Source organism: Chelonia mydas, chromosome 3 (genome assembly GCF_015237465.2).
Source record: "Chelonia mydas isolate rCheMyd1 chromosome 3, rCheMyd1.pri.v2, whole genome shotgun sequence".
Classification (NCBI taxonomy): domain Eukaryota; kingdom Metazoa; phylum Chordata; order Testudines; family Cheloniidae; genus Chelonia; species Chelonia mydas.
The window spans coordinates 159,408,931-159,423,811 of record NC_057851.1 but is presented as its reverse complement, the minus strand read 5'-3'; the positions used below and the strand labels follow the sequence as shown (position 1 = coordinate 159,423,811).

General features: G+C 38.9%; 1 protein-coding gene across 1 annotated transcript in view; it reads right to left on the bottom strand.

Annotated features, from left to right (window-relative positions):
• USH2A (usherin) overlaps positions 1-14,881 on the bottom strand; it is a 571,481-nt gene that overhangs the window by 309,144 nt on the left and 247,456 nt on the right. The window contains exon 30 of the mRNA XM_027827110.3: positions 2,269-2,382. Within this exon, the coding sequence (XP_027682911.2) occupies positions 2,269-2,382 (114 nt within the window). The remainder of the gene's footprint in view (positions 1-2,268; positions 2,383-14,881) is intronic.

Below are 14,881 nucleotides of genomic sequence, written 5' to 3'. Positions count from 1 at the left end.
AGAAGCTAACTGTCGCAAACAGACAGCTAATGGCTCCGTCTGTAGCCAGGGGCAGTTGAGAAGGAACTGTGGGGGATTAGCCTGTGTGTGCTGGTTAGCCTTGTGGCAGAGCACGAGGAGAGACAGCGCATGTGTGGGCCTAACCAACACTGCTACCAAAGTTCTCCTATCAGCAGCACAGGGATGCAAGCACACCCATAGGGACACTACTCAAAGAAGTAGTACTTCCTTATGTTTGTTTTAAACCTGCTGCCTATTAATTTCATTGTGTGAACCCCGGTTCTTGTGTTATGAGAAGAGGTAAATAACACTTCCTTATTCACTTTCTCCACACCATTCATGATTTTATAGATATCCACCATATCCCCTCTTACTAGTCTTTTTTCCAAGATGAAAATTGCCAGTCTTTGTAATCTCTCTACAGATGGAAGCTGTTCTATCCTCCTAATCATTTTTGTTGCCCTTCTCTGTACCTTTTCCAATTCTAATCTATCTTTTTTTAGATAGGGCAAACAGAACTGCACACAGTATTCAAGGTGTGGGAGTACCATGGATTTATATAGGGGCATTATGATATTTTCTGGTTTATTATCTATCCCTTTTGTAATGGGTCCTAGCATTCTGTTAGCTTTTTTGACTGCCACTGCACATTGAGTGGATGTTTTCAGAGAACTATCCATAATGACTCTAAGATCTCTTTCTTGAATGGTAACAGTTAATTTAGACCCCATCATTTTGTATGTATAGTTGGGATTATAATTTTCCAATGTGCATTACTCTGCATTTATCAGCATTGAATTTCATCCGCCATTTTGTTTGCCCAGTCACCCAGTTTTGTGAGATCCCTTAGTAACTCCTCATAGTCTGCTTTGGACCTAACTATCTTGAATAATTTTGTATAGTCTGAAAATTTTGCCAAATCACTGTTTATCCCTTTTTCCACATAATTTATGAATATGCTGAACCACACTGGTCCCAGTACAGATCTCTGGGGAACACTACAATTTACCTCTCTCCATTCTGAAAATTGACCTTTTAGCTAAAACCTGGTTCTAGAAAAGCATGCAATTCCAGAGGAGTAAAGGGTTTTTTTTTCCCCCACACTAATTCACCCATCCCTACAAACAGCTGATCCAAACTTTGTGGCTGAGAACCATGTCTAATTTTAATTCATTAGAAGTGGTGCAGTTTTGATTTTTCTGGTTTGCCTCTAATTTACATCAACTTATGCGGAAGTCTTAGTTCCATGTTAGCACTGTATCACTATTTCTTTATCTAACTTATTAAAAAAAAGATGATAAAAACAAAGAGAAGCCGATACTTCCTTCTTAAAAAACACACCACACACCTGATGGGAATATTTTTTTTTAAGATGAGTTTTAAAATTGTTTCATCTCATGGAAGACAAAATACTGTTTTACACATAAGGGTCAAATTATACTGGCATAAATCTGGAGTAACTGCTGATTTCAAGTGGATTACTCCAGCTTTAGACTGATGTAACCGAGAGATTAATTTGACCTGGATCTTATGTTTAAGTGAGATAGGAGTTACATATGCTTCAGATCTTTTGGGAACAGTTCCTCTAGTAATTGATGCACAGTAGTTATTGAGCTGGTCTCTAAAGCCAGAACTGTAATATATTTTCTTTCTTGCTGCTCTAGATCTTAATGCAAGCTTAAAAAAACCTTAATTTATGCTTGCAACTTTTAAGTTCCAAGTACAACAAAAAATGCGTAAGAGTTAAGAAAAACAGCAGAAAATTGAGCAGTGATTAATAAATGGCTAAACTGGCGTTTGGAGGTTCCATCATACTAAAATAATTGTTGCCTATGCTAGTGTTTAGCAGTTAAAAGAGACCATGGAATCAACCGTTTGATTCTCAATTTCATACTGTGCCATACAATCAATTCTTTTTAGTCAGACTGTCTCTAGATTTACTTCTGAGCCATAGTAAAATGAGGAAGCTTTCATTAATCTTTCAGATGCTTCATATTAATGACAAGGCTCTTGCATGAACAATGTAACAGCAATTAAAAAGCCCATTAATCTGCATTACAGCTATTAAAGATGCATGTCATTAAAGGGTATGGAGTTTGATTCATTTTCGCACCCCCCCAAAAATGGAGCAATTATGCTCTGGCAATGCACTTTGTCATCAAATTAGGTTGGGGTTTTCCAGCAAATGGCTTTGCAGCATTTAGCTCTTCTCCTATTTTATTATTCATGACTGAAATGTGGAAGTCAAGACCTTTGAAATTACTTTACCTTCTTGTGGAGTGGAGATGTTCAATGCATGTGAGCTCTCAGTACAGCCAGCCAAAGTGCAAGCAGTTAGGGTTACACCATAGTTTGTGAAGGGTTGCAAGCCTGTCAACATGCCTACAACAGAAGAAATTAATGTTGCATATGCACACTATGTGGTCCCATGTATGTACGTATACAGTCACAATGCTATAATTACATTGTCCAGCAATATATATTTACATAAAATAATATATTTACAATAGTACAGGAGGAAAGGACAAAGCATTAAACCTTGCATTTCTCATGGTTTGAAATAGTTTCTGCTTTTTAAAAATAAATCGTGTTTTGTTCAAAACATTATGCTAATATTGTGCAGCTGGAATCTTCCAGTTATTTTTTTTAAACTAGAAGTTATTTCAAGATTTCAGCAGCTTAAATATACATAACTATTAACTCATCTTTTCTTTATCCCTTCCCCACCATATTATTTTACTTATAAGTTTTGTTTTTCCCAAAGAATTTCTAACCTCTTAGATAAAACTAAAGAGATCTTTCTCCTAGGCATGAACGCCGTTCTACAAAGCTTCCCATTTTAATCCAAGACATCAAGCTCCTGGTACCATATGAAAGACACCATCTGGGTTCCATTACTTCAGTGGTATCGTATAATCCCCGTGTTAATACACCACCACAGTAACGGAACTCAGTTCCCAAGGATTCAATAAGGAAAGATTTGTATACTTGTGCTTTTTCAGGACTTATTGGTGTTAGTGAAGAGAGGTGGATAGAATTCCGCTGTAAATCAGCTGTGAGTGATACCAATTTGATTTCACTCCTGGATGCACTCCTGAAAAAAATGGTCATCCTAGTACTCAAAAAATGTAGGGATAGGTGTAACGATTCAGTGAGGAGTATTGGTGTAGGAAATCTCACAATTATATTAAATTGGAAAATATAGAAGTACCACAGTGAAAGTGTACAAATGTTCAAGAAATCTGTCAAAGCATTAGCAGTTCCCATGTCAAAGCAGGTGAAATAATAAAATAATCTGAAGTGAAACTTCAGAAAAAATTAAAAATGAATAAAAAAGGAGAGCAGACTCTTGCTGACTTTCAATGTGCACCATATTCTGATGTCCACTATGTATACACTGACTTCCCAGTGTAGAATTTCACCTTAGGTGCCAAATTGTGCTATTTAGGCACTGTCCTGCACTGGGGTGATAAAAAGCTGTACTTTTTCATGAGAAGCTTGGGAAAGAACTTGCAATTGGAAGCTACAAAATTATATTTAACTGGAAAATGCAGAGGTAAAGAGCTTGCCCTAAGATCCCTTCAGTGCAGTGTGTCATGATGCTGCCTCCTTCCCCTCCTGCCCCCTTTGGGGTGATGTGCGCACTTGGAGATGGAATTAAGTACCAGTCCCTATCATTAACAATTAATGCAGAAAATTTCCCTTCCTCTTGTACAGGACAGCAAAGTAAATGTCAAAGTTGGTGCAGTTTTTCTTTGATGTGCACAGGTGACAATCCAAAGTGAGGTGATGTATTCTCCTAGTATTTGCTAAGAAGCTTGTAGACACTACAATTTTCCAGACCAATCTTTCACTGAAATGGAGATGCTTGGTTTATTCTTGTACTTGACTGAAAAATCCTGAAAGTTTGGCATCTGCAAGATCTTTCAATTTATCTCTTTTAGGGCCTGATTCTACTCTCCCTTACAACAGTATAAATCAGGAGTAACTCCAGTCAATGTAGTTCCATTTAAGAGTAAAAATGGTGAAAGATCAATACCATCCCTCTATGATCATAGTTCTTGATTCTGCTAATCATCAGTTGATAATGGAAAGCTGCACTGACACCTCTGAATCTAATGTAAATGCTACAGCAGATACACTGAAGGCAGAGCAGGGTCAGCAGCAGTACCAACAAACTTTGCTTGTAATCTTTCGATGATGGAAGACAGCAATTTGAAAGCACATTGAATAAGCATAAAGTAGGCATTATTGATGTTTTTAAAGTTTTAGCATCCCGTGTAATGCAGAAATGCAGGCATCTGTATTAAACTATTTGGCACCAGCATCTCCAGGGAATCTCTCTGCTAAGCACTAATGCATTTTGCATTAATACTTAACATTGACACATACCTAGTGGGGGGGTGGGGAGGGGAAGGAGGAAGAGCAAAGTAAAACCACACAGTTTGAATTACCTTGAGCCAATAAATAGGTGCATGAATCAATGCATCTAAATCTGACATTTGCATGTTCTCTGCTGTGAGAAGTGTGGTAGGGGATATTTTGTTATACATCAAGTGCCTTTTCACATTTATTCTGCTGTGCTTTTGAATGCAATTTAGTTGTATTTTACATTTAGCAGCCATAGCCTATTCTCCTTATGAGATAGAGAGTTAATACTGCTTGAATTTCTTCTTGGGAGACATTCTGTGGGGTCCCCAATGGCTTCAGGCACCACCAGCAGCAACAGTACATCCAGAAAGATGCCCCAAGCACTGGAGGAATTTTTATTTATTTTACAAAATGTAAAGATCTTACATGCTGTATCTGCGCTGCATTAGATTTTACATATGGAATCATCTGACAGAGATATGAAGGACAGTGGGTGTCTAAAAAAAGCTTTCTTTTTGTAAATCTTGTTCATTGTTTTTAGTAAAGGCTTATCCAGAGAAATTCTATTTTGACATTTTATAATTCACTCCTTTCCTTTACACATATCATACCCACTATTTTGCTGGCAACAAGGAAGTAGATGAACTGAATAGGTAGGCAATGGAAAGTGCAGTTTTTATTTACATACTTCAACAAACTACTTTTTTTCTCAGCTGCCAACCTAGCTATTTGGCCAGCATCCGCTGTAATCTGTTCTCCTTCATTATGTTAATCTGTGGGCGGAAAGATTGCTGTCATCTTCAAATCGCTTGTACAGCAATGGTAAACACCTTAGCCTGTCTGTAATTGGACAGGTGTCTGCTTTGGTGTCACTCGGCTTTTAATTCAATTAAAGAACTGGCTGCTCTTCTCTCATTACCTGCTCATTTCCCCTGCACTTTTAGTCAGCTATTGAAATTTACACCCGGTGCCTGCCTATCCCAGAGCGCAAAGTCAGCAGTCCCATAACAAAGATCATCTTTGATATACGTGCTTTAATTTATAGCAGAGCAAAGAAAAGTATGTAATCTTGTTATAAAACTGCCCTGAGACCCATTTGAAAATGGTAGAGGGTCTTTTAAATAGTTTCTTAATCCTTAATTTGTACACTGTCATGTCAGCATCTCTTAAAGGCAACACTTGACATCCAGGTAGATACTTCATTTGGCTGCATCACGAAGTGAAACTAACCACACAGAATTCTGCCCTCATATATGCATACATAGCTACCACTGAAGTAAACAGGAGCTGTGTGGATAAACCAGTGGATGGAATGGAATGCTGAGTAAATGTTACAGTCAAAGCTGCTTGAAATTAGAGAACATTACCTCTACAATAGAATCATCCTCCCAACATTTGAGTTACGAGATCCCCAGTCTTTTTCAGCTTGCTACTGAAGTACAGTTGAATTCTTCTACGTTTTAAATTTACATCACAGAATAAGTTCCAAGCCTTAAAATCCACATGGTGGATTAGAGACAGTAAATCAATCCAATGCACCACTTTTTCTGCCCACTAAAAGGAACCTCAGGAAATAAATTAAAGTCCTAACACAGACATTTTGACGCAGTGACCCCATGAAACTGAATAATGTCATTTGTTAAATATGGATGTAAAGTTAACAGTGTAACAGATCTGTAAACCCACACCTAGAACATTAAGCCCACTTGGTATGCAAAACTAGTATTTAATTTTTATACTTTTATTAAAATGTTTTTTAAATTATTTGTAATATTTAAAGCTGGGATTTAGTAACAGTTTAGGAAGAAAAAACACGAGGTTTATTCTCACATTATATGAAATGGGGGAAAAATGCATGGAAATGGACAGCAGAAAAGGGTCCACAATAAATTTATGGTAAAATGGAGGTCTGGTAAGATGAACAGTTAGGCGACACTGCAGTAGAATGACTGTACCCAATCGGGCGAGGAATGTGGGACGAACCCCAGCAGCAACAGTTAAGATGTTTGTACACCAATACAAGGGTAACAAACTGGAGGAACTAGAACTACTGGTGCAGGAAGTGAAACGAGATATTATAGGTTAACAGAAACATGGTGGAATAGTAGTCATGATTGGAGTACAGGTATTGAAAGGTATGGGCTGTTCAGGAAAGAAAGAAAGAAAGAAAGAAAGAAAGAAAGAAAGAAAGAAAGAAAAAGAAAAAGGTGGTTGAGTAGACTTGTATATTAATGCCAAGATAGACTGTAAAGAAATTAGAAGTGATAGAATGGATAAGATAAAGTCTGTGTGGGCCAAAATCACTTTGGGGAAGAAAGCTACTAGAGAATCCCTGATATAGTGCTTGAGGTGTGTTACAGACCACCAGGATCCAATTTGGCTATGGATAGAGACCTCTATAATGTTTTTAATTAACTAAATACTACTGGAAATTGTGTGATTATGGGAACCTTTAACTTCCCAAATATAGATTGGAGGACAAGTGTTACTAAGTACAGTAGGGCCCAGATTTTCCTGGATGTGATAGCTGACAGATTTCTTCACCAGATAGTTGTTGAACCAAGAAGAGGTGATGTCATTTTAGATTTGTATTGGTGAGTAGTGAGGACCCCATAGACGAACTGGTTGTAGAGGACAGCCTTGGTTCAAGTGATCCTGAGTTAATTCAGTTTAAAATTAGATCTGCAACAAGAGTTCTTGATTTCAAAAGAGCTAACTTTAATAAATTAAGGGGATTAATTAGGGAAGTGGACTGGACCAAAGAACTCAAGGACTTGAATGTGGAGGAGGCCTGGAATTACTTTAAGTCATAGTTGCAGAAGCTATCTGAAGCCTGCATCCCAAATAAAGGGAAAAAATCGTACGGAAGGGTTGCAGACTAAGCTGGATGAGTAAGCATCTCAAACAGGTGATTAAGAAAAAGCAGAAAGCCTACAAGGAATGGAAGACGGGGGATCAGCAAGGAAAGCTACCTCTTGGAGGTCAGAAAGTGTAGGAAAAAAATGTGAACTGCCAAAAGCCAAGCAGAGTTGGACATTGAAAAGGGAATTAAAACCAAAAGTAAGAGGTTCTATAGCTACATAAATAATAAAAAAAAAAAAAACAAGAAAAGAAGAAGTGGGACTGCTAACCACTGAGGGTGGGGTGGAGATTAAAGATCATTTAGGCATGACCCGACACCTAAACATATACTTTGCCTCAGTTTTTAATGAGGCTAATGAATAGCTTAGAGGTAGAGGCAGGGTGGCTAATGGGAACGAGTATATGCAGGTAGAAATTACCACGTCCAAGTTGTAAGTCAAACTCAAACACCTTAATAGGACTTAATCAAATCAGATAATCTCCATCCAAGAATATTAAAGGAACTGGCACATGAAATCACAAGCCCAATAGAAAAGACTTTTAATGACTCTGTAAACTCAGGGGTTATGCCCTGACTGGAGAATTGCTAACATAGTTCCCACAGGTGCCGACTTTGTGGGGGTGGGGGAGGCTTGACCCCCGGCCTGCCCCAGGCCCTGCCCCCACTCCACCCCTTTCCCAAAGGCCACCCCCCGACCTGCCTCGCCCCGCCCCCCCCCAGTGCCTCCTGCCCACCACTGAACAGCTGATCACAGCGTGTGGGGGGCACTGGGAGGGAGGAGGAGGAGGAACTTATTGGCAGGGCCCACTTGTGGGTGAAAGGTGCTGATTGTTGGGGCCACTGGTGGGTGCTGAGCACCCATTATTTTTTTCCCATGGGTACTCCAGCCCCAGAGCACTCATGGAGTTGGTGCCTACAACAGTTCTTATTTTTAAGAAAAAGAAAAAAAGTGATCTAGGAAACTACAGGCCTGTTAGTTTGACCTTAATTGTATGCAAGGTCAAACAAATTTTAAAAGAGAAAGTAGTTAAGGACAGAGGCGAATTGTAATTGGGATAAAATTGTAATTGGTTTTACAAAATGTAGATTGTGCCAGACCAACCTGATCTCCTTCTTTGAGAAGTAACTGATTTTTTAGACAAAGGAAATGCAGTAGATCTAATCTACCTGGATTTCAATAAGGCATTTGATACAGTTCCACATGGGAAATTATTAGTGAAATTGGAGAAGATGGGGATATATGAGAATTGAAAGGTGGATAAGGAACTGGTTAAAGGGATGACTACAAGAGGTCATACTGAAAGGCAAACTGCCAGCCCGGAGGGAGTTTACTAGTTGAGTTCCTCAAGGATCAGTTTTGGGACCAAACTTATTTAACATTTTTATTACTGACCTTGGCACAAAAAAGTGAGAGTGCGCTAATAAAATTTGCAGAGACATGAAGTTGGGAGGTATAGCCACTGCAAAGGAGGGCCAGAATATCATACAAGAAGATCTGGATGACCTTGTAAACTGGACTAATAGAAATGAAATGAAATTTAATAGTGCAAAGTCATGCATTTAGGGATTAACAAGAATTTTTGTGATAAACTAGGAACTTTATCAGTTGGAAGCAACATAAGAGGAGAAAGACCTGGGTATATTGGTTGATCATAGGATGATTATAAGCCGTCAATGCAATGCGGCCATGAAAAAGGCTAATGCAGTACAAGGATGCATCAGGCGAGGTATTTGCAAAAGAGACAGGGAAGTGTTAGTACCATTATAAAAGGCAGTGGTGAGACCTCATCTGGAATACTGTATGCAATTCCAGTCTCCCATATTTAAGAAGGATGAATTCAAACTGGAACAGGTGCAGAGAAGGGCAACTAGGATGATCCAAGGAATGGAAAACCTATCTTATTAGAGGAGACTCAAAGAACTTGGCTTGTTTAGCCTAACCAAAAGAAGGCGGGGGGGAGGGGAGGCGGAGATATGATTGCTCTCTATAAATACATCTGAGGGAAAATACCAGAGAGAGAGTGGAGTTTTTTTAAGTTAAGAGCCAAAGTAGACACAAGAACAAATGGCTATAAACTAGCCATCAACAAGTTTAGGCTCAAAATTAGATGAAGGTTTTTAACCATCAGAGGACTCAAAGTTCTTCCAAGGGGAGCAGCAGGGTCAAAAAACATAACAAGCTTCAAGACTGAGCTTGATAATTTTATGGAGGGGGTGGTATGATGGGACTTTCTACAATTGGCGTGTGGCCCAGCAGTGATTGCCAGTAGCAAAAATCCCCAACTGCTGGAGACAGGACCCGAGAAGGGGAGGGTCTTAGTTACTACAGAAATTCTTTCCCAGGTATCTGCCTGGTTGGTATTGCCCACATGTTCAGGGTCTAACTAATCGCCATATTTGGGGTTGGGAAGGAATTTTCCCCCAGGTCAGATTGGCTGAGACCCTGGGGGGTTTTTCACCTTCCTCTGCAACATGAGGCATGGGGCACTTGCAGGTTTAAACTAGTATAAATTGTGGATTCTCTGTAACTTGAAGTCTTTAAACCAAGATTTGAGGACTTCAGTAACCCAGCCAGAGGTTAGGGGTCTATTAAAAGAGTGGGTGGGTGAACTTCTGTGGCCTGTTGCTAGAAGTGAAGCGCAGTATGCAAATTGGCTATGTCTAAAAGGGGAATTCCCATCACTTCACGACTCCCAGCAGGATTCTGTTCTCTTACTTTGGCAGATGCTGTGAAATGGGTACATAATTCCAAATGGAGGGTGGAGCTACATTGCCACTGAGGCATATGGGCCAGTGCTCCATTCAGCAAAATTAGAAAATAAATTCAATGGACTTACAGCACCTTAGTGCTGCCACCTTTTAAATGAAGAGTCTTTGTCAAAGCAGCTGCTCCAGACCATTGCCGTGCATTCCAGAAAGGTGTTTCTCTAAGCAGGCACAGGTCTTCAGAGATGGGAATCCAGGCTTTTATGAATACTTATGTGTATATATTATTCACAATAATGGACTGGTTAAATGACCTGATGAAGGCCTGAGTTTTAAATTTAAATTCAGTAAAGGAGCTTTACAAAACAGTCAGAAAATAATCACCAATCCAGGCGCAATATCTATTTGCCCTTTCTGTTCTGATAATATAAATAATAATGATGCTTTCCCTACCTGCCAAAAATGTACTCATCCCAGGCTAGAGTGCAAGTACAATTTTGTAAGGTTGCATTAGCACAATTTTGTCAGACATATTTAGAATTTTATATTTATGTCATACTCATTTGATGGATTTTACCTTTATTTTTTGTGTTGCAAGAGGTTTTCAAAGCTGACTGAAATATTTAGCCATACAGTGAATGGGAGTTGAATGGGTAATTTCTCTATTTTTTTCTGTGACAATTTTACATTGTTTTCCCCTTGCAGTACTAATTTATGGTGACCCATTTTAAAGCATTTAAATCACATATAAAAGACTAAAACAACACTGTTCATCTTCCTCTCTCCCCTCCAGTGGTTGCGAAACATTTATAAAAGAAAAAAAGTTATAAAACAAGCCACACAAAAAGTTTTTTTTTTAAGATTGTATTTAGTCAATGCTCTAATGACTAACTATTGATACAAGGGAGAACGGCTTCAAGGAAAAGACTTGCACCAAAATTCCTCAAAGCCCAGTTGATAGGGCACTTTCCTCCAACCCGGGAGACCCAAGTTCAAATCCCTTCTCCACATCAGGCAGAGAGGGAGTTGAACACGGGGTCTCAGACGAGTCCCCTAACCGCTGGGCTACAGGTTAAAAGAAACCACCACTGACAAGTCCCCGTTCAGTCATTTTGTGAATGGCACTTAAATCCCAAAATAAACTGAGCCAAAACTATTCAGTGAATTAATGTAAAATTCATGAATAATTAGGGGTAAATGAAAACTACATTTGTTTGTGAATAAACTATTTATTAAAAAAAATTTGCACCACCACCACCTCCTCCACCCACCCTGCTGTTCTGCGAATCATTTCCTTTGCTTTTGATTTCAGAAAATGCCTGGAAGAAAAATGAAACATTTTGTTCAAAATGAATTTTTTGTCAATTTTTTTGATTTTGAAAAAAATATTTTTTTATTTTTTATTTTTTTGGCAGTTTTTGGTTTGGGTTCAATCTGAGCTCAATTTTTTTTAGATTTTTTCAAAACTACCAGCAAACTGAAAAATCAAATATTCATTTGCTCTAATTGTGAGGGCCATACACATATCCATAACCAGGGTTTTTCATGATAATGATAGAAGGAAATCACACAGCTTACACCTTATTTCAAGTCAGATGCAGTACATACCACCATTCATATTTTTATTCTTTCGGCTATGGGCACTGTTTATATAATTTATGCCGGGGGAAATGGTTCAGACCAAAGATTTCCAAATAGCAAGGATAAAGAAAGAGTTGATTTCAGAATTTGTGTATATATGTATTTGTGTGTGTGTGTGTGTATATATATATATATATATACATACACACACACATAGATACACTCATATTTAAATATGATCAGTCAACTGATAGAGTAACAACTTCCAAAAAAAATCTGTTCTGGAAAGTACTAATTTAAAACTAAGTTCTATGATTAATTATTTGCATAACTTAGAATCTGAAAATACATTTTATAATTATTAAAGAAATAGATTAAACATGCTGGGCCTCTGCTGATTTGCATTTTGTGTAGTTATTTACACCTGTGTAAAATGCATTGAAAATGCTAGCATTCTAATACCTAACAGGTAGCTGAAGCAAACTTGTCTACTGTTTAGAGCAGGGAGTCAGAACATCTAAATTCTATTTTTAATCTATGCCATTGACTCACTGTGTGACGATAAACAAATCAATTCATTAATCTGGGCCTCAAAATCACCCACCTACAAAGTGGGGACAATATTGTATTTAACTACTGTGAGGAGGTATTTTGAAGCTAATGTCTTTAATGTGTTTAAACATGTCTCTGAGACACATGTAAAATAGTATCTGTAAAACTAACTTGTGGTATTGTGAGACAATACTGATGGTCAGAAATTGGCCTAACATTTGTGTGATTGTTTTAGAGTTGTAACAGACTTGGGTACCTGAGAATATGATGACATACTAACAACCATGAAGTAGGAAAGCACTTTTTCTGCTTGTCTGACTACATTTCTGATTTACTGATGCTTGAAACATCATTTGCAGAAGTAGCAAAATTCAAATGAACAAAAGACCTGGAACCTGTTCTATGGGAAACCAAGTTCCCTGTGGTGTACTGAAGGGTAATCTACATGGTGCAGAACTCTCAAAGATTTACAGGTTCCCTCTCTCTTTTAAATATACTGCATTAGACAGAGAAGTGTCTTACCTGATGGTTCTTATCCAAATACCCAGGCTTGCCATTCCAACTATGGGTTTTGCTTTGCTCTGAAGCTCCAGGAGTCAGATTAGACCTACTGGTCACAGCAAGGAAGCTTAATGTCTCCTTCTGGGAACAACCCACATTAGATTACTTCCAAAGCTGAAATGCATTCTAAGGACTTTGATTAACTATATTGAACCATTAGTATAACTTTTTCTGAGATATCCATGTACAGAGCACAAAAGGCAGAAAGGTCTAAAGTGATTACAAATGCATGTCAAGGGAGGGATGGAATGGTGATCATGGATAGTTGGAAAAGAAAAATCATTAGACAACAAATTTCTCTTTTTCCGTCATATCCCGGGTCACAATTCCAACATTAGGGTTTTTGCAGCACTTGGATTTTTGTAGCAGTGAAACCTCAGGTTGAGCAACCATAACCACAGCTATGTTACCAAAAAAAAAAAAAAAAAAGCCTAATTGCATTAAGCTTATTTGATATAGTATTTTTGCCATTTAGTAATTAAAGCTTCTGTTTTTCTTGACAGCCAGGAACAGTAACAAATAAAACTAATAAGTGTGCTGTAGATCTCCTGAATGGATTTATCCTGATGAGACTAGTTGCAAAATAGGACATTGCTTTTCTCTCTGGTGCACTGACTTAGGGCAGAATATTGGAAGGACAAGATGTGTCTAGTGAAAAGGAGAGATCATTTCCTGTCCACTTTGTCAAAATTGAAGGTACAGCCCTGCATAGCACAAACGAGGATGTCAGTTTAAACACTAAGGGGTCAACAGGAGCTCAAAGAGATGCTTGGTAAAGACATTTAGCACCAAGCTGAGTTTCTACAATGCTACCCTAAAGTGTTTTGTTTCTTCATTTGGGAGGTTAGTTGTTTTGTTGGGTTTTTTTGAGCATCGATTAATTAATAAAGGTGAGATGTGAAGAAACCTTACTGGAATAATCCTATAGTGTATGGAATTGTGGAGGCGCATTTGAGAAGTGTTTGCCTCAAAGCTGAGTGATAACTCACCCTGTGAATAATCAAGGATCTGTGAGATGTGGCTGAACTGAATCTATTCCAAACCATAGTATACTCTAACTTAGTGAGCTGTCTTAGAGAAGGGAGTGTTTCACTCAATTTCTGAAAATAGCCTTTCCTGCTGGGGCACAGGAATGGAAACTTTTTTACCTGATCATTTCCTTTCTGCTAGAAGCATCTCCCACAATTCTGCTATGCATGGGCTGCTGTCCTTTCTCTGCAGCTTCCAGAGGCATTTGAAAGCTCCAGCATGGCTCACATTGGTCACACTCCCTTCTCCCGCTTGCCACCAGATGAGTCATTCCATAGCTGTGTGAAAAACTCATAAAGGAAATTATTTATTACAGTAACATCAATGTCCAACTTGTTGATTATGTACACCAAGCCAATTCTCTGAATGGCAGATAGGCCAAATAAAATGCTGACCCCCTTGGTAGAAAGCCATCCAGGGTGGGTAGAATCGTGGGAGACAGTGCTAACTGAAAGGAAATTATTGGGTAAGAAATTTTCCATCCTGTAGCCCAGTGCCTCTTACAATTCTGCTATGCACAGGAAGTAGCGAGCAGTGAACAGGAGTAGGGAGGAACAAGAAAAGGTAAACAGAAAGAGATTGAGAGACCTTCCCTTGAAAACTGTCCAAAAGGCAAGGCCACTACTGGACCACTGCCTGGAGCATCTTCCTGCCTTAGGAGACTTCTGTGGAGGGCAGAAAGTCCACTTTGTAATGTTTGATAAAGTTGTTAACCAATGACTATGTGGCAACTCTGCACATCTCTGCAGTGGAGGCACATGCTTGTTTGCCCCATGAGGTACCCATGGATGTCGTGGAGGATGCCCTGATCCCTTTTGGAACAGGAGTGCCTGACACATTGTGAGCCTCAATATGGCACAGTCTGACCAATCTAGCAAGAGGTAGCCTGAGATTCTGAGCCCTTGACATTTCAGGGGAAAGGAGAAAAACAGGGTGCCTGTCTTCCTTGTGGACTGTGCGCATTTGAGGTAGATTTTTGATGCTCTTCTGACATCTCAAGTGTGCCACAGCTTCTCAGACAGGTGCTGTGGCTTTGGGCAGAAGGACAGAAAGATAATCTCCTGTGAGGTACAGAAAGGAGAGTTCACCTTGGGGAGAAACAACTCCAGAGTTCTTAGTACCACCTTGTCATCACGGAACATGCAGAACCTCCAGCTCTGAACCGTGCCTAGTAGATGTGATCGTGACCAGAAAACTAGTTTTGATGGAAGGATAAAA